The 24,978-nt window shown below is 38.2% G+C and overlaps 1 protein-coding gene across 4 annotated transcripts in view; it reads left to right on the top strand.

Moving 5' to 3' along the window:
• Positions 1-23,711, top strand: part of CNOT6 (CCR4-NOT transcription complex subunit 6) — an 88,500-nt gene extending 64,789 nt beyond the window's left edge. The window contains exons 1-10 of one of the 4 annotated variants that reach the window (XR_005198479.1): positions 1,626-3,711; positions 9,360-9,464; positions 9,546-9,614; positions 10,683-10,840; positions 11,957-12,111; positions 12,669-12,823; positions 13,734-13,964; positions 16,192-16,394; positions 19,345-19,626; positions 21,325-23,711. Coding sequence is in view for 3 of the 4 variants with exons in the window: in XM_037735219.1 (XP_037591147.1) it covers positions 3,636-3,711; positions 9,360-9,464; positions 9,546-9,614; positions 10,683-10,840; positions 11,957-12,111; positions 12,669-12,823; positions 13,734-13,964; positions 16,192-16,394; positions 19,345-19,557 (1,365 nt within the window). In the remaining variant the exon portion in view is untranslated. Of the gene's footprint in view, positions 1-1,623; positions 3,712-9,359; positions 9,465-9,545; positions 9,615-10,682; positions 10,841-11,956; positions 12,112-12,668; positions 12,824-13,733; positions 13,965-16,191; positions 16,395-19,344 lie in introns of those variants that run through there. The other 3 variants (XM_037735220.1, XM_037735219.1, XM_037735221.1) reach the window with 3 other exon arrangements.
• The last annotated feature ends 1,267 nt before the right edge of the window (positions 23,712-24,978 follow it).

The raw sequence follows: 24,978 nt of genomic DNA, 5'->3' as shown, positions 1-24,978 counted from the left end.
TTTTTAAAAGACAGAGTCTTGCTCTGTCACCCAGGCTGGAGTGCAGTGGCATGATCTCGGCTCACTGCAACTCCGCGTCCCAGGTTCCAGTGATTCTCCTGCCTCAGCCTTCTGAGTACCTGGGACTACAGGCATGTGCCACTACGCCCAGCTAAGTTTTTGTATTTTTAGTAGAGACCAGGTTTCACTGTTTTAGCCAGAATGATCTCGACCTACTGACCTCATGATCCACCCACCTTGGTCTCCCAAAGTGCTGAGATTACAGGCATGAGCCACCGTGCCTGGCCCAAATTTTTGTATTTTTAGTAGAGATGAGTTTTCACCATGTTGGCTAGGCTGGTCTCAAACTCCTGACCTCAAATGATTCTCCTGTCTCGGCCCCCCAGAGTGCTGGGGTTAAGGAGTGAGCCACTGCATCTGGCCATAAATTTTCCTACTGATTTAATGTGCACGAAAGCCTGTAAGTGTAAATGCCTGCAGGGGTAGGGAAGTTCTTTATGACTCCTTACATTTTTGTTGATTCCATTTGCTGATCCTCTTGCTCTTCCATTTTTCTTTCTTTGAAGTATAGTTTCAAAGAGACGTTTGTTTATCTCACATATCCTGTTGGACAGTGTTACACATCCGTAACAGCAGTCTTTTTTTTACTGGTTTTACCTCCTTTGGACAAATCCTTTTATTTCTCTGAGGTTTTGCAGTTTACACTTTAATTCTAATGTCATGTCAGAACATTGGATGGAATGATCCATTTTGGGGTAGATCTGCTGCTTTACTTCTTAAAGTGATTATATCATCTTTGCCTTCTGAAAACTACCATTGCTTTCTCCTGGCATCCGTTTGGAAGACAGAAAATATGTTCAGAGTCATGTCTGTTTGCAATTATATGTCATACATTCTTGCGGAACCAAAGTATTTCTGTCTCATGAATCAGTTTATACTATTTTCTTTGAAGTTGTTGCATAATGGCTGGCATTCTTCACTTTTTCCCCCTCAGATTTTTAAATGTTCTTCAAAATTGTGCTACAGTGATACAGTTAAAGGCAGGACTGTGACCTTAGGTGCTCATTCACTTTTTTTTTCTTAAACTGTTTATTTTGAGACATTTGTAGATTCACATGCACAACAGTCCTATCCTCTTTACCCAACTCCCTTCAATAGTAGCATCTTTGAAAACTATAATTTTACATTATCGTACACAGAACAGTCAAGATACAGAATATTTTGTGAAATAAGCCAGACACAAATAAAACGATCTCACTTAAGCGTGAAGTCTTAAAAAGTCGAACTCATAGAAGTAGAGAGTAGAATGGTTGTTCTCAGAGGCTGGGGACAGGGGACAGAGTAGAAAGGAGAGATATTAATCAGAGGGTACGCAGTTTCATTTACACAGGAGGAATAGGTCTGGTGATCTGTTGCATAGCATAGTAGCTATAGTTAATAATAATGTATAATTTTAAACAGCTAAAAGAATGGATATTAAATGTTTTCACCACAAAGAAATAACTATTGGATACTCAGAAGGCTGAGGCAGGAGAATTTTGCTTGAACCTGGGAGGTAGAGGTTGCGGTGAGCGAAGATTGTGCCATTGCACTCCAGCCTGGGCAACAAGAGTGAGACTCCATCTCAAAAAAGAGAAAAGAAATAAGTATTCAAGGTGACGGATTTGTTGATTAGCCTGATTTGATCATTCCACTATGTATAACTGTGTGGAAACATCACATTGTTCCCCATAAACGTACTATTGTATGTCCATTTAAAAAAGGATATAGACTGGTTCCATCACCGGAATATCCTTTTGTTGCACTTTTATAGCCATACCTACTTTGTTCCTTCCCCAGCCCACTCCTTCTATAGTTTTGCTATTTTAAGGATGTCACTGAATGGAATCATACTGTTTGCAGTCTTTTGAAATTGGCTTTTCCACTCAGGTTAATTATTTGGATATTTATCCTATATAGATGAGAGTAGTATTCTATGATATAAATGTCTCCTGGTTTGTTTAACCATTTACCTGCTGGAGGGCGTCTGGGTGGCATCTAATTTGGGGCTGTTACAAATAAAGCTGCTGTGAACATTCAATGTACAAGTTACTGTGTGAAAATATGTCTTCATTTCTCCAGGATAAATATCCAGGAATGCAATTGCTGGGTCATTTGGGGGTTATGTTTTTAATTTTTTAAGTAATTGCTAAATGGTTTTCTATAGTGTCAGTACTGTTTAACATTCTAACCAGCACTTTCTCTGCATCCTCACCAGCATTTGGTGTTGTCACTATTTTTATGTTAGCCATTCTGGTAGATGTGTAGTCATCTCATGGTTTTGATTTATAGTTCTCCGATGGCTAAAGATATCCAACATCTTTGCAGGTGCTTATTTGTCATCTCTAATATTTTTCTCCTGTGACATTTCTTGTCTTGTATTGTTTGCTTTTTTACTGGGAGTCCTTTTATATTCTAGATATGAGTCCTTGGTGGGATATGTGGTTTGCACATATTTCTCTCAGTATGTAGCTTTTAACAAGGTCATTGCATAGCAAAAGTTTTCAATTTTAATGAAGCCCAATTTATCAGTTTTTTCTTCAATGGATCCTGATTTTTGTTTCAAGTCTAAGAACTCTGAATAGCTCTAAATCCCCAAAATTTTTCTCTTAGGTTTTGTTTTAAAAGTTTTATGGTCTTATGTTTTACATTTAAGTCTATGATCCATTTGGATTTAAGATTGAGTTAAGTTTAGCTCAAGGTTCTTTTTGTGCGTGTGTGGCCTGGATGTCCAGTTGCTCCAGCAGCATTATTGAAATATGATCTTACCTCCATTGAATTGCTTTTGCATCTTTGGCAAAAATCAGTTGAGCATATCTATGTGACTCTGTTTCTGGATTTTTCATTGTTTCATTAATCTGTGTGTCCATCCTTCTGCCAACATCTGCAGCTACCAGTTCTGAGACACTAAGAAGGAATTGGCTGTTTGCCTAAGACTCAGAAAGGGGCAGCTCTGCTTGGCCACAGGGAACACACTCAAGGCAGCTGGGGTCTAGTGACCAGGCACTTTTCTTAGGATGTGGTCCACAGAGAGGAGGAAAGAAATGTTATTCAGTCTCAGAGACCAAGACAGACGCATGGGAGGAGATGGTGAGGACCTGAATAACTGGAGGCATGATGAGTGGAGAGCCTGAGACAGGATCCATGCTTTGGGAGTAGGCCCCTGTGGACGGGGAGACCTTGGGCGGTTGGGGCTGATTGGACTGGGCCCCCTGCTCCTCACAATGAGGCCTAAAGCTACGGCCTCGTATCCAGTGCTGTCCAGTGTCACCCAGGAAGGCATGCCCTCCTTCGGCAGAAACAACGTTAAAAAAAACTGCTATTGCTTTTTAGACAAAAACAATATGGAGACTTTTATTTCATTGAGTTTGCTTTTTAGTATTTCCTTTCTTCTTGCTTTTGTTCTTTTTTTTTTTTCCAGATTCTCGAGGTGATTATTGGATTGAGACTTTTGTCTTTATTAATGTTTACATTTAGTGGGGAAGTTTTCTTCCCAGCCCTACTTTATAAGCTATGTCCAGCAACAAATTTTGATATTTTTGTTTGTATTTTTTCACTAGCTCAGTACATTGTATTTATTTATTTATTATTTTGGGATGAAATCTGGCTGTGTTACCCAGGTTGGCTTCCAACTCGTGGGGACCAAGCAACCCTCCCACCTCAGCCGCTCAGGTAGGTGGAACTACAAGCATTTTACTCCTAGCTCAGTTATTGATTTTTAATATGATTTAATTGTGGTCAGAACATGAATATTCTGTATGATTTCAATTCTTTTTAATTTGTCGAAGTTTGTTTGATGGCCTAGGATAGGTTGACCATCCTGGCGTATGTTTCTTGAGCAGTGGAAAAGAATGTGTTTTCTGTTTTTGGGTAGAAGGTTCTATATATCTGTTAGATCCTATATATTAACCTAATGTCTATTAGGTCGATGGTAGTGAAGTTTTTGTTATGTGCTGTCACTTATTGAGAGAGAAGTGTTAAAGCCTCCAGCTATAATTTTAGACTCTATTTTCCTCTTAGTTTTGTCAGTTTTTGCTTTTAAAATATTTTGCACTTCTCTTGTTTGGAAGCACACTTGGAATTGCTGTCTTCTTGAGATATTGACCTTTTATTATTACATAATGTTACTTTCTATCTCTGGCAATTTTATTTTCTCTGAAGTCCACTTTATCTGATATTAATATAACCACTCCTGCTTTCCTTTGATCAACTTTTGCATTATATCTCTTACCATTCCTTTCCTGCCTCTATTATTATTATATTTGAAGTGAGTTTCTGTGGACAGTATATAGTTGGGTCATATTTTTAAATCCATTCCACCAGTCTTTTAATTGGTATATTTAGACCATTTACATTTAAAGTTAATTACTAAGTTAGGGTTTAAGTCTGCCGTTTTATTTTTTTGTTTTCTGTTTCTTCATCTTTTTTTCCCCCCTTTGCTTCTGACTGCCTGTGGGTTACTTAAACATATTTTAGATTCCATTTTGATTCTTCTGTAGGGTTTTTAGTATGCCTCTTTGTATAGATGTTTCATGGTTCCTCTGGGTACTGTATATGTATAACTTATCACAGTCAGTCTAGTGGGGCTATTTTACCAGTTCAAGGGAAATATCAAACCTTAACACTCTTTACATCCGTTTATTCACTGCCATTGATAACAGTTCAAAATACTTTCTCTATATAAACTTAGAATTACATTAGTTTTATTATTATTATTATTATTATTATTATTATTATTATTATTATTTGAGACACAGTCTCTTGTTGCCCAGGCTAGAGTGCAGTGGCACGATCTCGGCTCACTGCAGCCTCTGCCTCCTGGGTTCAAGCGATTCTTCTGCCTCAGCCTCCTGCTGGGATTATAGGCATGTGTCACCATGCTCAGCTAATTTTTGTATTTTTGGTAGAGACAGCGTTTCACCATGTTGGTCAGGCTGATCTTGAATTCCTGACCTTGTGATCCACCCACCTCAGCCTCCCAAAGTGCTGGGATTACAGGTGTGAGCCGCTGTGCCTGGTTGAAATTTTTTTTAACTGTCAAACATGATTTAGAAAACTTAAGGAAATCCCATATTTGCCCATCTTTTTTTGTTTGCTATATTGTTTTCTTCTTTCCTAATGTTCCAAAGTCCTCCTTTTATCATTTCCCTTGTATTTAGATAACTTTTTTTAATGGTTCCCTTTGGGTAGATCTGCTGGCAACAGATTCTCTTGTTTTTTTGTCATCTGAGATTATCTTTATTTCTTCTTCATTCCTGAAGGATATTTTCACTGGATATAAGATTCTGGGTTTGACAGTTCTTTCAACACTTGAAAAATATTTTGCCACTTCCTTCTGGCCTCTGTGGTTTATGATGAGAAATCTGTTGTCATTCCATTTTTTTTTTCCTCCTGCAGGTAGGGTGTCATTTTTCTCTGGCTGCTTCCAATATGTTTTTTCTTTGTCTTTATTTTCAGAAGTTTAATTATGATGTGTCTTGCTGTGGATTCCTTTGGGTTTTTCCTGTTGAGGGGTTCATTCTGCTTCTTGAATCTGTAGGTTTATATTTATTGCCATATTGTGAGAATCTTCAGCCATTATTTCTTTGAGTACTTTTTCAGCCCTGTCTTTTGTGTCCTCAGCTTCCAAGGCTCTGATGACATGAATGTTACATCTTTTGTTATAGCCCCACAAGTCCCAGAGACTGTTCTTTTTCTTGTTGTTGGTCTCCCTCCATCCATCTTTCCTTCCTTCCTTCCTTCCTTCCTTCCTTCCTTCCATCCATCCATCCATCCATCCATCGGTCCTTGAGACCAACGGTCTCAGGCTGGAGTACAGTGGCACAATCTTGGCTCACTGCAGCTTAACCTCCTAGACTCAAGCAATACTCCCACCTCAGCCTCCCGAGCAGCTGGAACCACAGGCACATACCACTCTGCCTGGCTAATTTTTTTTGTTTGTTTGTAGATACAAGGTTTTACCATGTTAACAAGGCTGGTCTCAAACTCCTGGCTTCAAGTGATTCTCCTGCTTCAGCCTCCCAGAGTGCTGGGATTACAGGCATGAGCCAACCTGCCTAGCATTCATTTATTCTATTTTTCAGTTCTAATATTTCCATTTGGTTTTAAATGTTTTATGTTTTATTTGCCTGAACTTTCTTTTTCTTTGCTCAGTCCTCGTTTTTTTTTTTTTTTTCTCAAGCATGTTTATAATTTCTCTTTGAAGCATTTTTGTCATGGTACCTTTGTCCTGGTTGGATAATTCTGTTTCTGTCATCTCAGGGTTGGAAGCTATTGTTTATTTTTTTGCGTTTGGTATCTTCCTGGTTCTTGGTGTAGTGAGCTATTTTCATTTGAAACTGGACTTATATTATGAGACTCTAGATCTCATTTAAACTCTTTAGTTTGGTTTTCTTTCCCTAGCACTGCTGTGGCAAGGGAACCAGGGCACTGTCTCCTTACTGCCAGTGGAGGTAGAAGTTCAGGTTTTGCTTAGCTTTCATTGACACCTGGTAGTAGGGACTCCTTGTTACTGCTGATGGAGGTGGTAGTTTTGACTCTTCATGTGGTCTCCACAGACACCACATTGGTGTGTCCTCATTACTGCAGGGAGATGGTGAAAGTCTTGACTCTACTTGACCTCCTCTGACACCACCTCAGAGGGAGGTGGGGGAGCTCCATATCGCCTCCTTTCTTTCTCTTGCAGCAGAAGTCTAGGCTCTCCGCTTGTGCATCATTGCTGGCATAAGTAGAGATGGGACCGCATTTTTTTCTTTAGTGTTAAGCTCGAGTAGAGTAATTCTTACCTAAAACTTTAATCTTTTTAGGTAGCCCTTCCCTGGTCCTTTGGCTTTTGTTAGGATTATTTTGGGTCTGCACCCATTGGTATTTCCATGTTACTGGCTTCTTAGCTGCATGCTTGGGATATCTGAGGCAAAAAGTAAACCCAGGGAGCTCATCCCCATGCCGTTTGTCAGGTTCTGCAATCTCTGGCTATTCTGCCATCTCTCCACATTTCAGAGTTGTCTGTTTGTTTTACGTATAATATAGAGTGCTGTTAGTTGTACCTAGTGGGAAGAATAGGGAAAAGTGTTTTTACTCCATCTACCCTAAAGTAACCTCTCATTTACTTTGTTCCTTTCTCAGGACTTAGTGTAATGTTTTAATTCCAGCATTTTATTGTTGTTAATTTTATTCACGTATATTATTTTCCTCGGCAGGTAGTGAAGAATAGATTAATTTTCAGTGTAAAAGAATTCCCAAAAAGCAAGCAGATGTAGGTGACATCCACCATTGGGTTTCAGATATAAATAGGTCTTTGTATTTGGGGATGCTTTTTAGTTTACAAAGCAAAATCTTATAAGAGGGGGATCACATAGGTAGAAGTGGTCACTTAATATTTTTTGCACTGGCAAGTAGTAAAAAGACAGCGTCACTGTAGGTCTGGTTAGAATGGGCTGTTTACCTGATAGTGAGAGGTTTTCAGTTGACTTCATTTTCTCAAGATAAGTTTCACAAAGGGTCCTGATAGCTTTCAAGTTATAACTGGCTATCTCACAGGATTATGACTCAGTAAAAACTTGAAAAGGCTTTGGTGGGTATAAAGAACCACTCGTGTGAGAGAATGCTACTCTTGTAATTGTCTTCCTGCAAAGATCTACTTTGCACTTAGAGCAGCACATTTTTACTTTCTGTAATTCTTAGAATCCTAGAATCTTAAAACTGAAAGCGATCTTAAAGGTAAATGAGTGCCGGGCGTGGTGGCTCACACCTGTAATCCCAGCACTTTGGGAGACCAAGGCAGGCGAATCATGAGGTCAGGAGATTGAGACCATCCTGGCTAACATGGTGAAACCCCGTCTCCACGAAAAATACAAAAAATTAACTGGTCGTGGTGGCGTGTGCCTGTAGTCCCAGCTACTCAGGAGGCTGAAGCAGGAGAATCAGTTGAACCCAGGAGACGGAGGTTACAGTGAGCCAAGATCGTGCCACTGCACTCAGGCCTGGGCGACAGAGCCAAGACTCTGTCTCAAAAAAAAGGTAAATGAACTTTGCCATTTTTCCCATCCATGCAACTCAGCTTCTTTGAAGGATACTCCACTAGCTTACAGCACAGGGTGTCTCAAATCGTTAACAATGTTTGCCAACCTCTTCTGTTCTGCCTTGGCCTTTCCTGTTAGATCTTATCTCTCTGTTCTGCTTTTTGAGTCTAGTCTTTTATGAGAGAATAGGAAAAAAACCACTTCCTCTGGATTGTGATCATTCTTTTTCTTTTTTTTGTGGGGGGTGGTGAGGGTGGGTTGTGGTCATTCTTACCTGCCATATCCTTTTATTTTTCTTCATTTTGTACAGTTAAGACCTTTGACCATTTTATCTGCTTTATTCAATCTGCAGAATTTGATTTTCTTAAAGCGGTGCCGTGGCATCCAGAACAATACACAACGCTTGTGTAGGATGGATAGGAACTTTGCTCCGTGAAACCCTGCACTGCACTGTTGTTATTTGTACTGCTTTTCTCATGTACATAGAAACCCTTCTGAGAGGATTTGAGAGTCTTGTAGATATATGTAAATCATTGTATTTGCTCTCATTTTGGCACAAAACAGTTACTGAATTTACAGGTGGTTCATGGCCCTGGGATTTTTTTTTCCCCCTGCTTAGCGAGTTGATTCTTAAGTCTGCCCTATTTTGTTGCTTTATTCAGTATGACTGTAGAAAATCTAAGTGCAAGTGTACATTTGCCATTAGGATGTTTTCTTGTTAGCTTTGTGGCATTGTAGAGTGTTGATTTTCTGACGAATTAGGTTGGCTTTCATCCTTCCCTTCACTGTTGCCTCTTCCCGACCACTCCCCCAGTCACCTGTCTGGCCCGTTTGTGTTTTATTCATTCCTGTTTGTTACAACAATCTGTGTTATTGAAAGTGTTGGTGAGGCAGGGTCAGATACAGAGCACTGCTAGAGCATTTCTGATTGACATCAGCTCATTAATAATCATGTTTTGACTATGTGTATAGAACATGGTATGAATCATTTTTTACCTCTACATCAAAAACTGAAAAAATATATATTTTCTATATGTTTGACATCTTACTAGTAACTATAACATTGTTATAGATGATCTGATAATATTGGCACCTTTTTTTTTTTTTTAAGGTGGGGTTTCACTATGTTGGCCAGGTTGGTCTTGAACTCCTGTCCTCAGGTGATCCACCCACCTCAGCCTCCCAAAATGCTAGGATTACAGACGTGAGCCACCGCACCCAGCAATATTGGTACGTTTTAAAATTTTGAAACATATTTAGTACCTAGTTTCATTTTACCTATTTTAAAAATATTTTCAGGAAATCCCCTTACCCAGGATATATTGAACCTTTATCAGGAACCAGATGGAACAAGACGGCTGCTGAACTATTTGCTTGATAATTTGTCAGGTACTGCAAAAAGAAGTAAGTGGTTATTTGTTTAAACCTTTTTATTAGGAAGATATGTAAGAATATTGCTTAATTCTTTATTTTCTGTTCAACTAGTTTCAACAGAACAACCACCTCCAAGGTCTTGGATTATGTTACAAGAACCAGATAGAACAAGGCCAACTGGTTGGTAGTCTTTTATTTTTTTAACTGTTATTTTTGCTCAGTCTCTATAAGCCTAACAATATTGTCAGCATGCTTAGATAACAGGTAGCATTAAGATAGAATGTTTAAGGTTGATTTAGTTTGGGAGGTTATGAAAAAAAAGAATTATTGCTCACATGACCTCTATATATACTATGTTGTGCTATATAGAAAGTGTGCTGTAAAGCAGTGCTTCTCAAATGGGCAGTTTATCCCCCAGGGCACAATTGGCAATGTCTGGAGACTATTTTGGTGGTCATAACCGGAGAGAAGTGCTGCTGATTGCTAGAGGCTGGAGACCAGGGATGCTGCTCAACATCCTATATAGTACCTGGCACAGGCCCCCACAACAGACTTCACCTAAAATGTCAGTGGTGCCTCTCTTATTGAGAAAACCTTTCTGTAATGTATTGATGAAATTCACTTAAAATGAATACACTCAACTCTGTCTCTATTAGAAGTTTCCAAATCCTAGCATGTTCCAAATGGATTTGACACTACTGAGTTATAAGAGAGCTAAAACCCTTACTTAAGAGGAAAATTGAACTAATGACCTCTAATCTCCTTTTAACCTAAATTCTATGAAAATAGTTTGGTAACTTTAATGGCGTGTGTAACAAAATTTAATCTATGATACTGTTTTTATTTTACATAAAATAATAGTTGTGCTATAGAAGAAAATGAGACATGCCTATTAAGGAAACCGCGTATCCTACATTAACAATTGGTGGCATGGTAGAAGGAGTCGAGGAATGAGGAATGTTAGGCTCAGAGGCTGAAGGGCTCACAAGCTTAGACTTTTCACTTCCAAACCTTCTGTGCCTACCTCTGTAGCAGGTGTAGCACATTGTATTCTAACTTGTTCGCTTATCTGTCCTGCTTGCATTATCTGTGTTTATTTATCCCCTATGTGTGGCATATAGTAGCTTTTCTGTGGCTATAGATTGAATGAATACAGTCAAACTTAACATTTAAGTGAAAACCATTACTGAAATTCTATATATTTTTTTCTGCCACGTGTGTGAATAAGTAAAGTTATCTTTCCTACAGCCTTGTTTTCTGTCATGTGCTATAATGTTCTTTGTGATAAATATGCGACCCGGCAGTTATACGGCTACTGTCCATCATGGGCACTAAACTGGGACTACAGGAAAAAGGCCATTATTCAAGAAATCTTGAGCTGCAATGCTGATATCGTAAGTCTTCAGGTAAGTCAGACAGAAGAGAGTTGACCTAACATTGATAAAGCAAGGAGCAAACTAGGAATACATTACACAGATACATTTGAAGTTTCAGCTCTGGTACTTCTTAAAGCACTGTTTTTTTTTTTTTTTTTAATGTTATTAGTGAATCCTGGGACTACTGTCTGCTTTGCTTTGCAGTACTGTGTTGCAAAATAAGCAATGAGTTAAGTTGGGTTTTATACATTTGCTATGACTGCTAAATACTCACCTTCCTCCTCCCTCCAATGTCCCTGCACACTATTTTTTAATTGGGTGGCAAAGGTACTGAAATTCTGGCATGGTCAAGCTATAACTTTGTATTCCTGACCATGTTATTAGAACAATTAAGGCACAGTGTAAAAAGGACTGACCTGGCACATAATCATTTTGGGTTCTCAGTCCAGCTCTCATAGTCACTTGCATAATCTTGAACATGTTACTTTCTCCACAAGGGTCTGAAGTTACGATTTACAAAGTTCCTTCCATCTCTGATTCTCAGTCCACATCAATTCTAAAACATAAGGAAATACACATGCATAGAAGTATGTGTCTTTCCATTCATTGTTCCTAAACAACAATGAATTGCCCTTGGCAACTGGTACCTGTAAAACGGCGTAGGTGTTCCAGTTGGTTTCAGATAAATAGCATTGAAAAGCTGTTACCCTTTTTTTTTTTGGGGGGGGGTGTGGGTTGTGGGAGACAGGGCCTTGGTCTGTCCTCCAGGCTGGAGTGCAGTGTTGCTATCTCAGCTCACTACAATCCTCGCCTCCTGGGTTCAAGCGATTCTTAACCTTCCTAGTAGCTGGGATTACAGGCATGCACCATGCCCAGCTAATTTTTGTATTTTTAGTAGAGACAGGTTTTGCTATGTTGGCCAGGCTTGGTCTGAAACTCCTGGCCTCAAGTGATCCATCCGCCTCTGCCTCCCAAAGTGGTGGGATTATAGACATGAGCCACCATGCCCGGTTTGAAAAGATGTTACATTCTTATCTGCAGACTAGGCCTTTGAAATTATTTCAAGCTCTCAGACTATACATAAAAGTCAATATGCAGGACTAATTTTTGTCACATGAAATAACTGTTCTGTTTACAATTTTTTAGGAGGTTGAAACGGAACAGTATTACAGTTTTTTTCTGGTAGAACTGAAAGAACGTGGCTATAATGGATTCTTTAGTCCTAAGTCTAGAGCTAGGACAATGTCAGAACAAGAAAGGAAACATGTTGATGGCTGTGCAATATTCTTCAAGACAGAAAAGTAAGTCATCTTGTTTTTAAAAAAGAAAATTTTCTCAGTATTTGCAGGGTGGGGGCCAAGAATGAGGCACTATGTTATTACTCAAGAAAATAATGTTATTTGACCTAGGGGATTTCGTTTGTTTTTAATCATCAAAAATAACCTTGTTTTGGAGACATGCTTAAAGTACTGCTGTTTCTTCAGGTGTTTACTAGGGTTTAACTCCAATTGTTAATTGAATCACCAAGTAGTTAAAATTCCCTCTAGGATGGTGCAGGGATTCTTAAATCCATACTTTAAAAAAGAATTGTTTAAAAATTACAAGTTAGAATATTCCAACATAAAACCTAAACAAGATGACTACATTTTTTAAGTTGTAATTTTCAAATTGTTATTGTATCAGTAACAGACTTAGTGCAACTTTAAATGGATGTGGGAAGCTTGGTGAAGGATTTTCCATAATGTGATTTAAGTGCCATCATATCTATTAAGGAAGTTTGGGAAAACTACAGTTCCCACAAAGCTAACCTGTTGGTATTCCCAACTCTGTTTGTGTGTGTGTTTTGTTTTTGTTTTAGATTTACTTTGATTCAGAAACACACTGTTGAATTTAATCAGCTAGCCATGGCAAATTCTGAAGGGTCTGAAGCTATGCTGAACAGAGTCATGACAAAAGATAACATTGGAGTTGCAGTACTGCTAGAACTTCGAAAGGAATTGATTGAAATGTCATGTGAGTGGCCCTTTCACTTCCTGTAAAATTGACCACCAAAATTTAATAGCTCTGACTAGACATCTTCAAAAGAATAGAAAACAGAAATTTCATTGTGTATTAATGGTCTTGTCTAACACCTGAAGAAACTCAGTGAGAATTTTTGTCTTTTCTAAAATATATCTCTTTTTCTCTGCCACAAAGCTTAAGATGAGAAAGCATTGGCCCGTTAAAGTATTACAAACCTTGAAAAGCATTAAGAAACTTTCTTTTTTCTCTTAAGAATTTTTTATGTAAAAGAAATGTTGAAGTAAATATTAAAGTAACTGCTTAGGGGTAAGAACCCTCTACACTTTTATAATTTTTTGGCAGCAAGGATATTTCTGTAATCTAACTTCTTTTCCTGATCTATTTAAAATAATTGTTTTCAAGGTCTTGAGTTTTCGATAAATGGATCACTTCAAATTGAAAGTATATTTAAGTGACCATTATGCCAAGAGCTGAAACTTTGTCACTTGAGCAGTTGGAATAGGGATATTTAAGGTGAAGTATAGAAAAAATGGAAATAGGACTTAAGAGTTGTCTTAAATATAAGAAAGAAGGTTTAGATTTAATTTTATGAGGCTTGATTTAGGACATCCAAACTAAGACCAAAAGTTTGAAGGAGACAGAATTTTAAAACTCAAACTGTCCCAAATAGATGGGGCTATTTTTGTACAAGTAGTGAATGCCCTGTGCTGGAAGCATCAACCCAGTTTTAGATGTGTATTTCTTGGGTTTGTTGTGGGTCACATTTAGTCATCAGGTAGGAAATTTAGGTGACTTTTCTATTCTGGGACTCAGAGATTATTTGCATTCAGACACTGTTAAGAATATATGGGCTGATGGGCGGGTTTTGTCTGTTTCTTTGTTTTGTTTTTATCTAATATAGCTGGAAAGCCACATCTTGGAACAGAAAAACAACTTATTCTTGTGGCTAATGCTCACATGCATTGGGACCCTGAATACTCTGATGTGAAGTTGGTGCAAACTATGATGTTCCTCTCAGAAGTGAAGAACATTATTGATAAAGCCTCTCGTAACCTCAAATCCAGTGTATTGGGAGAATTTGGAACTATTCCACTTGTGTTATGTGCAGATCTTAATTCTTTGCCAGATTCTGGTAAGAAAATAATGTGTTTTATGTAGAATACTTTTGACATAAAATGATTTAGTAATGTGTTGTTTCTGATCATTCCAAATTAAGTCCAAATAAAAATTCCCTTTGTAATGGCAGCTATGAGCAGGTTCGTAATGTTGTGTCAGGGTAAAGGGGGCTGTTTTGAAGATTAAACGGCATTATGGAACCCTGAAGAGAAGGATGTAATCATCTTGAATAAACACATAGGCAATAACTTGAAATGACTCTTTAAAGAACATATTTTATTATCCCCAAGTCAGAGATAATTATGGTTATTAAGACAGTCTCTTTGAGATTCCAGCATGTGGTAATATAATCACATTTTAAATTTGAGTTAAAATTATAGAATCTCAATTTTGCATGTATTTGTAACTTGATTAGAAAAATATACCTCAGGTGGAAATTGAGCTCCTTTATTTACACACCTAACAGTCAAGTGATTATTATTATTATTATTATTATTTATTATTATTTTTTTTAAAGACGAAATCTTGCTCTGTGGCCAGGTACCAGGCTGGAGGGCAGTGGTGCAATCTCAGCACACTGCAGCCTCCACCTCCTGGGTCCAAGCAATTCTACTGCCTCTGCCTCCTGAGTAGCTGGGACTACAGGCGTGGGCTACCACGCCCAGCTGATTTTTGTATTTTAGTAGAGATGGGGTTTCACTATGTTGGTCAGGATGATCTTGATTTCGTGACCTTGTGATCTGCCCGTCTTAGCCTCCCAAAGTGCTGGAATTACAGGTGTGAGCCACCATGCCTGGCCAGTCAAGTGATTTTAACAAAGAGCAAGGATCTTGATTTTTATTAAAATGTAGAATACAGAAAGCCCGATCTGGAATGCTTTCCATAGATAGTATACAATAAACAATAGCTCTTGTAATAACAAACTATTTTTTCCTTTTTGTGTTTCAACTCATTCATACTCTTATACAAGCAGGAATACTTTTCCTTGGACTTGAATGTATACATGAACACACAAACGCATGCACATTTGGAAGCACACGTTGACATCACAATAGATAGAACCATTAGGAAGAAAGAACCTGGCCGCATGCTGTGGCTCATGCCTACTAATCCCAACACTTTGGGAAGCTGAGGCGGGCAGATCACTTGAGGCCAAGAGTTCAAGACCAGCTTGGCCAACATGGTTAAACCATGTCTCTACTGAAAATACAAAAATTAGTCAGATGTGGTGGTGCACACCTGTAATCCCGGCTACTTTGGAGGGTGAGGCACAAGAATGACTTGAACTCTGGAGGCAGAAGTTGCAGTGAGCCAAGATTGCGCTACTGCACTCCAACCTGGTTGACAAAGTGAGGCTATCTCAAAAAGAAGAAGAAGAAAGAAAGAAAGAAAGAAAAGAAACTGAGTTAAAATTTGATTTCAGGGAAAATAAAGCTATCTAAAATCTTCTGTAATTCTTTATTCCAGCTCATCAAGTTGTCTGGTTATTACTACTACCGAAGCAGTTGACTAATAGTCTCTGGCAGTTTGTCTACATGCTTTCTGCTTTCTGTGTAGCTACAAAGTATCTGAGGAATAAAGAGAAAATCTAGTCAGACGTTAACATCCAAGACCCATTTCAGCATTGTGAAATACAGTATTATAATAGCAGGCAGGTCAGAAAATGTCCAGCCTTGCTAATTGGTGAAAAAAATGCAAATTAAAATATATTTGTAGAGCCCATCTTGTGCTTAGTAAATTGGGAAAATACTTCACTAGGGATCGGTAAGTTTGCTCTGTAACTAGCTGGTGATATTCTCTTCCATAGTTGGCAGTATTATAAAGTGGCACATTCAGTCCTAATCTTGGGATTTTATACCAAGTAAATAATTGAGCATAAGCAGAAATCTACACACTAAGATGTTGATTGTGGTATTATCTTTAATTCTTTTTAAAAAGTGGAAACTACCCTGCATTTTACAAAATTAGTAGTAAATATTATCCACCAGCCCAATTGCATTGTGCAGCCATTAAAGAATGATATTTGGGAAGACACATGTTTATAAAGCAAAGTGTAAACTGTTCAATATTCTGTGATTACAATTGTGTAAAAATAGATTTGGACAAGTCCTGACAAATATAAAAAGGAATGTTTTGGAATGTGGGAATACGTGTGGTTTAAAACTTTTTACTATTACATGATCTTTTAAAATTACTTTTTGTTTATATTATATTTGACAATAAAAATTTTGTCTTCATTGTAGGTGTTGTAGAATATTTGAGCACGGGTGGAGTAGAAACAAATCACAAAGACTTTAAGGAGCTGAGGTATAATGAAAGTCTCACAAACTTCAGCTGTCATGGGAAGAATGGAACCACCAATGGAAGGATCACTCATGGTTTCAAGTTAAAGAGTGCCTATGAGAGTGGTCTGATGCCTTACACGAATTACACATTTGATTTCAAGGTGTGTCTTGAGACTGATAAGTTTTTCAAACCTCTATTTTACTGGCAAGTTTTCTGATGCATTATGATGTCTTTAAAAATGTGGATGTGTGTTCAGACTGGAATGAAGCAGTCTTGGATTCACTGACAACAATATTCTTTGTTTTATGTTTGAGACTAGGTCTCACTTGGTCAGCCAGGCCAGAGTGCAGTGGCACAGTCACGGCTCACGGCAGCTTCAACCATGCAGGCTGAAATGATCCTGTCACCTCGGCCTCCCTAGTAGCTGGGACTACAGGCGCACACCACCACGCCTGGCTAATTCATGTATTTTTTGTAGAGATGGAGTCTCGCTATGCCCAGGTTGGTCTTGAGCTCCTGGCCTTAAATGATTCTTCCACCTCAGCCTCCCAAAGTTCTGAGATTACAGGCGTGAACCACTGTACTCGGCCAGTAATATTTTTTTATTACTCTTCTTTAGAATTTCATGTGATTAGTGTCACAACCTTACTTTTTATATATTTATTCTAATATTTTCCAGGATAAGAAGTTAGATGAAATCTGTAAAATTCCTAAGCTGACTTTCCACCTTTTGGTGACAATTATGTTTCTTGTATTCTCATTATTAACAGCTAGATATGCTGAACCATGCTATCTAATTTGGGTGGCAGTTGGGGTAAGGTGTTCCTTCTCTTACATTTTAATTTAACTGAAACTAAATTATTTTGAATGTCAAAATGTGGTTATTAGCTATTTTTAAATGTTTCTAAGATACATCTTTTTTTGCCCCCAGAGACAGAGTCTTGCTCTGTTGCTCAGCCTGGAGTTCAGTGGTGCAATTTTGGCTCACTGCAACCTCCCCCTCCCAGATTCAAGTGATTTCTCATGCCTCAGCCTCCTGAGTTGCTGGGATTACATGTGCGCGCCACCACACCCAGCTGATTTTTGTATTTTTAGTAGAGACAGAGTTTCACCATGTTAGCCAGGCTGGTGTCGAACTTCTGGCCTCAAGTGATTTACCCATCTTGGCCTCCCAAAGTGCTGGGATTACAGGCATGAGCCACTGCACCTTGCCGGATTCTCATCATTTTTTTAATTTAGGGCTATGTCACTTTCTTGTCTTTATCCTTTTTTTTTTGGCAGGAGTCAGGGGCTTCTCCATTGTTCCTATTGATAGGTTTAACTGTCTTTTTTTAAAAAAAGAGAAAAAGAGATGTTGTTTCAGCCTGTCATCCAGGTTGAGGTACAGTGATATGATCATACACACTGCAGCCTTGAACTGGGCTGAGGCAATCCTGCCTCAGCCTCCCCACTAACTAGAACTACAGGTGTGCGCCACCATGCCCAGCTAGTTTTTTTTTTTTTTTTTTTTTTTTTTTTGGTAACTTTGGTTTTTTTTAAAGACAGGGTCTTGCTATATTGTCCAGCCTGATGTTGAACCCCTGGCCTTAAGCATTCCTCCTGCCTTAGCCTCCCAAAGTGCTGGGATTATAGGCAGGAGCTACTGCATCTGGCTCAGCTGCCCTTTTAAACTACTTTTTGCATTTCTGCTTTCTTAACTCCTAGCTTTCTATTTCTAAGCTGCTGGCAAAGTAATAATTTAGCTTAGCTTGTCAGAGTGTAAATAAGAGTTTAGATAGTATCTCTGGAGCTCTTACACTTTAGAGTATAGAAAGTAAAGCCCCTGTTTATCCTCAAGTGCCCCTTCCTTTCAAATTCTTTGTTTTTTTTTTTTTTTTGTTTGTTTTGTTTGTTTGTTTGTTTGTTTTTTGTGAGACGGAGTTTCGCTCTTGTTACCCAGGCTGGAGTGCAATGGCGCAATCTCGGCTCACCGCAACCTCCGCCTCCTGGGTTCAGGCAGTTCTCCTGTCTCAGCCTCCTGAGTAGCTGGGATTATAGGCATGCGCCACCATGCCCAGCTGATTTTTTATATTTTTAGTAGAGACGGGGTTTCACCATGTTGACCAGGATGGTCTCGATCTCTTGACCTCGTGATCCACCCGCCTCCGCCTCCCAAAGTGCTGGGATTGCAGGCGTGAGCCACCGCGACCGGCCCTTTCAAATTCTTAAGGAGACATTGAAGAGAAGGCATGGGTGATAGCCAAAGGGTGGGAAAGCTTAGGGTTTTTTTCTCTTTATGTTGCTGATGGAGGCAGGAAGAAGACACTTGAATGTGCTTCAGAGTGCATTTGGCCAAGAGCACGTAGAGGAGAGGAGCAGAACCATCAGATGGGAACAGTTTGTTAGATGCCATGGTGGGGTGCTGCTGAGAGAGAAGGGGGCAGGTAGAGACAGTTCTGCCCTCGTGCAGCTGAGCTGTGATGAGAGAGACAAGTCTCAACCACACAGATGAGCTAATGACACCTTGAGATGGCCATTAGCAAGGGAAGTGAATCAATGGTGGGAAGTAGTGAGTAGGTGGGAGCAGGATCCAGGAAGGTCTTTGGAAAGCAGTTGAACCTGACATTGAAAGATTAAGGAATTGACCTCATAACAAGTGTTACAAGCAGAGTGGAGAGTGACAGAGAGAGAGAGAGAGAGAGAGAGAGAGAGAGAGAGTGTGTGTGTGTGTGTGTGTGTGTGTGTGTGTGTGTGAAGGTCCTGAGGCAGGAAAGAGCTTGGTACCTATAGGTTCCCCTCCCATCCTAACTCCTTTCTCACTCCAAAGGCTGGTGTGGCAGCAGGGAAAGTGGTGCAAATTAGGTTAGGAAAGAGAAGCAGAGGCTGCATCCTGAAGGGTCTTAGGTCTTGTTAAAGATGCAGATAGGAAGAATGCTTCATTCTGCTGGATTTGACATTTTGTGGGAGGAACCATTTGGTGTATGTAGTACAGATCTCATCCTACAAGCTGGTAAGTTTCACTTGTTTAGTTCTGTTCACCAAACATGACTGTAAAGACATGTCTTAAAAGCACTCAGGATTTCCGTGTTGTCTTATGTGGTGCTTATATCTTTCTTTCTGTTGTTTTTCAGGGTATAATCGACTACATTTTCTATTCTAAACCTCAGCTGAACACCTTAGGCATCCTGGGTCCTCTGGACCACCACTGGCTGGTTGAGAATAACATCAGTGGCTGCCCACACCCCCTCATCCCCTCTGACCACTTCTCACTTTTTGCACAACTGGAGCTCTTACTGCCTTTCCTGCCCCAAGTCAATGGCATCCACCTTCCTGGCAGGAGGTAGTCAAGCACCTTCGGAGGACAGCCTCGATTCACTTGTAAACTTGTGAAAATCTGAACATAAGGGAGTGAGGTATGGCCACTGAGGATTTTTGTTTTGAATTTCCAATCTGATTATTTGATAAGGATATAGTATGAAAGCCAGGTGCTAGCAACAGACAAATTCTGAGCCCAGTATGCTTTATACTGCTAGACAGGGATTGGTGTGTTTGCACCTATCTTTAATTTGTTATAAGAAATTTTCCTATTTCTTCTATCCAATATAATATTTTCATGCCTTGAAATAGGAAAATGTTTGAAGAGCTTATTCTCTTTGCACAGAAATCTGTAGCACTACTTTTTTGAGGCCAGTAGTAACATCCAGAGACCATTCTTCCATACTTTACTCCCTCCTTTTTCAGACTTGTTTGTAAAATATAGAATTTGAATTTAGCCTTTATGATTGTATATGATCCACAGAAGACCTGATTTATGAAATTTTGTACTAAAAAAATCATTTGGAAATGATTGTATTGTAAACTAAGGCTAAATTTTTTTTTAACCTGTTTCATGTGTTATAAATGCCAGCTTGTAAAAGAAGCTGCAACAGACTTTCTCTGCTCATGATTTGCACTCTGAGGGTTTTGTTAGCCCTTTTGTACTACTTTATTTTTAAATTGAGAACATGGTTCTTTAAATATAAATCTGCTTAAACCTTAGGATGTTTTCAGACCGGAGGCAACTTATTCATGAATTTTTACGAAAACTATCTACCAGGACAGATAAGCTGAACAGTGATGATCTGTAGGCATTTATGGACTGAATGTAATGGTTGATATATGTACATTCTGATATTTTTAAATCTTTAACTTTTTTAAGTTAAAAAACTACAGCTGCTAAGGTACAGCTTAACTCCTTTTTGAGACACTTCCTGTCCTATCTCCACTGTGCCTGCCTAAATTTGTTCTCATCAAGCACTGCCTGTGCATGCAGAGAAAATCTGTGCATCCTCTTTTATATTTTTAAAATACTGTTTAACATTTGTGAGAATTTTATGAAAATGCTTTTGTATGAGCTGTGGCTTTTTTTCCATTGCGAAGCATAAAATAATCACATTTTGGAACATGTTTATGGGGTGGGTCCCTGGATCTTTGCTCACCAGATCCAAGCACTGCTTCTCGGTGTCATTGCAGCGTACTGCTTGTCACCCAGAATACTACTATCATGTGAATTCTTTTTGTTGTCCGTGTATTCCTTAGTCTTTTTTTTTAATCATTCCTTATTTAAGAAGAAGCAATTTTCCATTTATGAAGCAGTATAAATTAGATGCATTTTCAAAACAGGTCCCTAAGACAATTGTTCAGATCATTTTTAAAATGACTAAGTCATTTTAGTATGTCAACCAAGATAAAACTTACATCACACCCTCCATTTTGCCTGTAGTGCCATTAGTAGAATAGAAATGAAAACCAGCTTTAACTTTGCAAAGTGAACGTGTACATGGTCTGTTCTCATTTATTCATTCTTCTGTGAAAAGTCAAATGAATTCAGAGGGAGCTTGGTCAAACTGCTTTTGTTTCAACTGCAGGCAGGGGAGTAAAAGGACAGCATGTGAGCATTAGGAAAAAAAATGTTGACTGTTATTAACAATTTTTATACAGAGTGAGTCATTTTGGCTGACTTAAAATTTTATGAAAAATGTTCAGCACTTAAATGTGCTTATTCTGTTTTTAAGAGAAAATAAAATTACATACTGTTTAAATAAATGATTTTTTTTTTTTTTTCCTTTTAGAAAATTCTCCAAAGAGTTTTGATCTTGAATCTTTGTCTTGGACCTGTTTTTTCCTTTGAGGGTTTTTGTTGTTTTTTTAAGATTTCGTTGGGATGTTTTGGTTTTGTTTTTTGCTTTTTGTTTAAGTTGTGCTGACACCAAACACGTCCAGTTTATAATCAGTACATTGGAAAGCTGGTATTGATGTAAAACCAGTACATAACTTTTTATGGGGTTTTTGTTCTTGGTGTTTTTTTTTTTTTTTTTGTAAAGTGTGAATTAAAGGTATGTTTACTCATTTTTCCTAAGCACTGTGTTGGTAATATGCATCATGACAATTTCCAGTGAAGGTGAGCTGGAGCTGGTTGGACTGAGACTGAGGAAGCAGCCTTTCCTACGATCTGCATTATGTAATCACAGGTCCAGAGAGCTTTATGGAAGGGGGAGGGGAGGAGCACTTACTCATTTTGTATTTGTTAATGGAGGATGTAATCTTTTCGTAGATGCTGGAACTAGAGTGCACTTGTTAGATGCTAAAGGTTTGAGCTTTACACAAAATGTATTCATCTGTATTTGTTATTGTCTATAATATATTTGAATTTGGGGCAGCATATTAAGATATAATGGCCTGTTATGTCTTGAAAATACTTGTTTTGCCTCTTCCAGGCATACTGCATTATGTGATCAGTTTGAACAGCTTCTCCACCTTAATTTGGACACTGATAAATTGAACCAAGAGTGTAGATTTACAATTTAACCTTGAAAAGAGGAAGAAATATTTGGGGTCTATAGGGAATAAACAGTCGCACCAAAATAGACTATGATGCTTTTCTTAAGCAAGGTTTCATGTTTTAGATATTTTCTGTGTGTTAAATAATTTCCAATAATCTATACTTTCTAAAATGCAATAAAAACTAGTATGTTTTCGCAGTGTAGATTTTTTTTTCCAAAAATTCTGTAACAAATATATTTAATGTGTTGCCATAATGTAATTTCAGTGTTTTTGCTGGATAAATCCATTTTAGAAATGTTTTACAAAAAGTTTGAGGCATGTTTTCTGTTTTAAAGATCAGGTGTTTGGAGGCATTCAAGTCCTTGTTGCAAATCTCTTGAAGTACAGCTTTACCATATTCGTGGTAATTATTTATACCTTGAGAATTTAAATATTGTTATCAAGTTAATTTATGGCATAATTTAAGCTAAAGTTGTAGAAATGAAGTGTCGAGTGCAACTTTAATAGTCCCAAAGATAGGCAAAGAACATCTCCAAAAATGTGTGTGTGTTTTTTTCTTTTGATTTAGTGACAACTAGGAAAACTTACTTGGGGTTATTAGCACTTTCAAACTTAGGGACATTATTAATTTGGATGGAATGCACTTCTAAATGTTTAAAATTTCAAAGGTCTTCTGAGATTCAGGTTCTCAATAATAACATTGAAGTTTTAGAGTTTCACTCTGTACAATTTAAATTTATGGAACCAGTTTCCATAGTGACTTCTAAGGTTTTGGGCTCATATATAAGGACAAAAGTCAACCTAGGCAAAACAGTTAACAAATGTTGCAGATAATTCCAAGAACACCTTTAGCAGATGTTTCTTCACCATTCATAAACAGTATTTTAAGATGTTCACTTTGCTTTTCTTTTTGGTTACATAAATTTTAATAACTGGTATGTTGAAGTAGTGTCTAAAGGTATCTAGTCTTTATTCACAGTACATTATATTGTGTAATGCACTGGACTAACTCTTGTTTACCATTCATGTAACAAAACCCAGCACATTATCTGCACTATAAGCTCAAAGAATGTCACATTTGCCCAGGCAGCTCTTTGATAAGGGTGATGGGAAACTGAATATATATCATATGGACTGGTGGTAACAAGGGCTTTTACTGTTATTTTCAGTGGAACCTTCTTGGTCAAATTGTAACTAGCTAGTATTATATTTATATACAGGGTCTTTTTTCTTTACCGATGTATTTTCCTACTCATAGCCAACCAATAAATTCAATATCTGTTTCAAATATTTTAGAAGTGTAATTTATATAGCTGTAGTACTGAGGTTTGAGGAAAAATAAATGTTAATCAGCAAGACCACGTGTTTAAAATTCTGAATCATCTGGGACAGGGTTGTAACTCACCCTTCCAAAGGGAAGAGTGCAGGGGAACAGGGCCATGATATGGGGAAATGGTGTAAACAAATGTATTTCTTTATTGGCTGTGTTATTCTGTATAACACTCATTTCTTTGCCAAAGTTCAATTTTATATTTAGGCAACTGATGGTCCTTTTGCATTTAGGATTTTCATTGTTGTTACCATATACCTCATAATATAAGAAATGGGCTCATGTGTCTTCCGTCTTTTGGAAGGAGGTTGACATATTTTAAATAAATGCTTTTAAATACTGTAGTAAACATTGTGTTGGGGTTATAATAATTCATTAAATGTTTTGTTGCATGTATTTTGTTGTATATGTAAACTTTAAAAACGCTTGACTTCCTGAGTCTTCAGATGTCACCTTACAATTGAGAAAACAACATGAGTTCCTTTACTTTTAGAAACTACTTCCACAAGGTAAATTTTTATGTAGATGTGGGAAAAATCATTTAAAATCTGGAGAGTTTAGATTAAATGAATATTTGCTTTGATCTCCAATTTTTAAAGTAGGCATGTTCTACTTAATTCTTAGTACAGTGATGCACGTTAGGGGGATATGTTCTGAGAAATGCATCCTTAGGTGATTTTGCCATTGTTTGAACATCAGAGTGTATTTACACAAACATGGGTGGTGTAGCCACATCTAGGCTATGTGGCTTAGCCTATTGCTTCTGTGCTAGAAACCTGTACAGCATGTTACTGTACTGAATACTGTAGGCAGTTGTAAGACAGTGGTAAATATTTGTGTATCTAAACATGGAAAAAAGTAAAAATACAGTATAAAAAAATGGTATGTCTGAGACTGGGGACAGTGCCTCATGCCTGTAATCTCTCATTTTGGGAGACCGAGGTGGGCAGATCACTTGAGGCCAGGAGTTCATGACCAGACTGGGCAACATGGCGAAACCCCGTCTCTATAACAAATACAAAAATTAGCTGAGTATGGTGACACACACCAGTGGTTCCAGCTACTTAAGAGGCTGAGGTGGGAGAATTGCTTGAGCCCAGCAGGTGGAGGTATCAGTGAGGAGATTGCGCCACTACATTCCAGCCTTGGCTACAAAGTGAGACTGTCTCAAAAAAAAAAAAAAAAGTATATCTGAATAGGCAGTTCTATTATATCTTATGGCCTATTCTCATATATGTGGTCCATCTTTGATTAAAATATCATGTACAATGTATGATGGTATGTAGTTTTAACTTATAATAAGTTTTGTTCCTCATATAATTGTCAAAAAATAAGTATAAAAGAGTTAATAGGTTGAGTGCAGTGGCCCATGCCTGTAATCCCAGCTGAGGTGAGCAGATCACTTGAGCCCAGGGGTTCAAGACCAGCCTGGGCTATATGGCAAAACCTCACCTCTAAAAAAATACAAAAATTAGCCAGGCATGGTGGCACATGCCTATCGTTCCAGCCACTCAGGAGGCTGAGATGGGAGGATCACTTGGGCCTGGGAGGCTAAGGTTGGAGTGAGCTGAAATTGCACCACTGTACTCCAGCCTAGGTGACGGAGCAAGAT

The sequence above is a fragment of the Cebus imitator genome, unplaced genomic scaffold, assembly GCF_001604975.1.
Source record: "Cebus imitator isolate Cc_AM_T3 unplaced genomic scaffold, Cebus_imitator-1.0 Scaffold754, whole genome shotgun sequence".
Lineage (NCBI taxonomy): Eukaryota > Metazoa > Chordata > Mammalia > Primates > Cebidae > Cebus > Cebus imitator.
The sequence above is the reverse complement of the archived record's forward strand: the minus strand, read 5'-3'. Positions and strand labels throughout refer to the sequence as shown.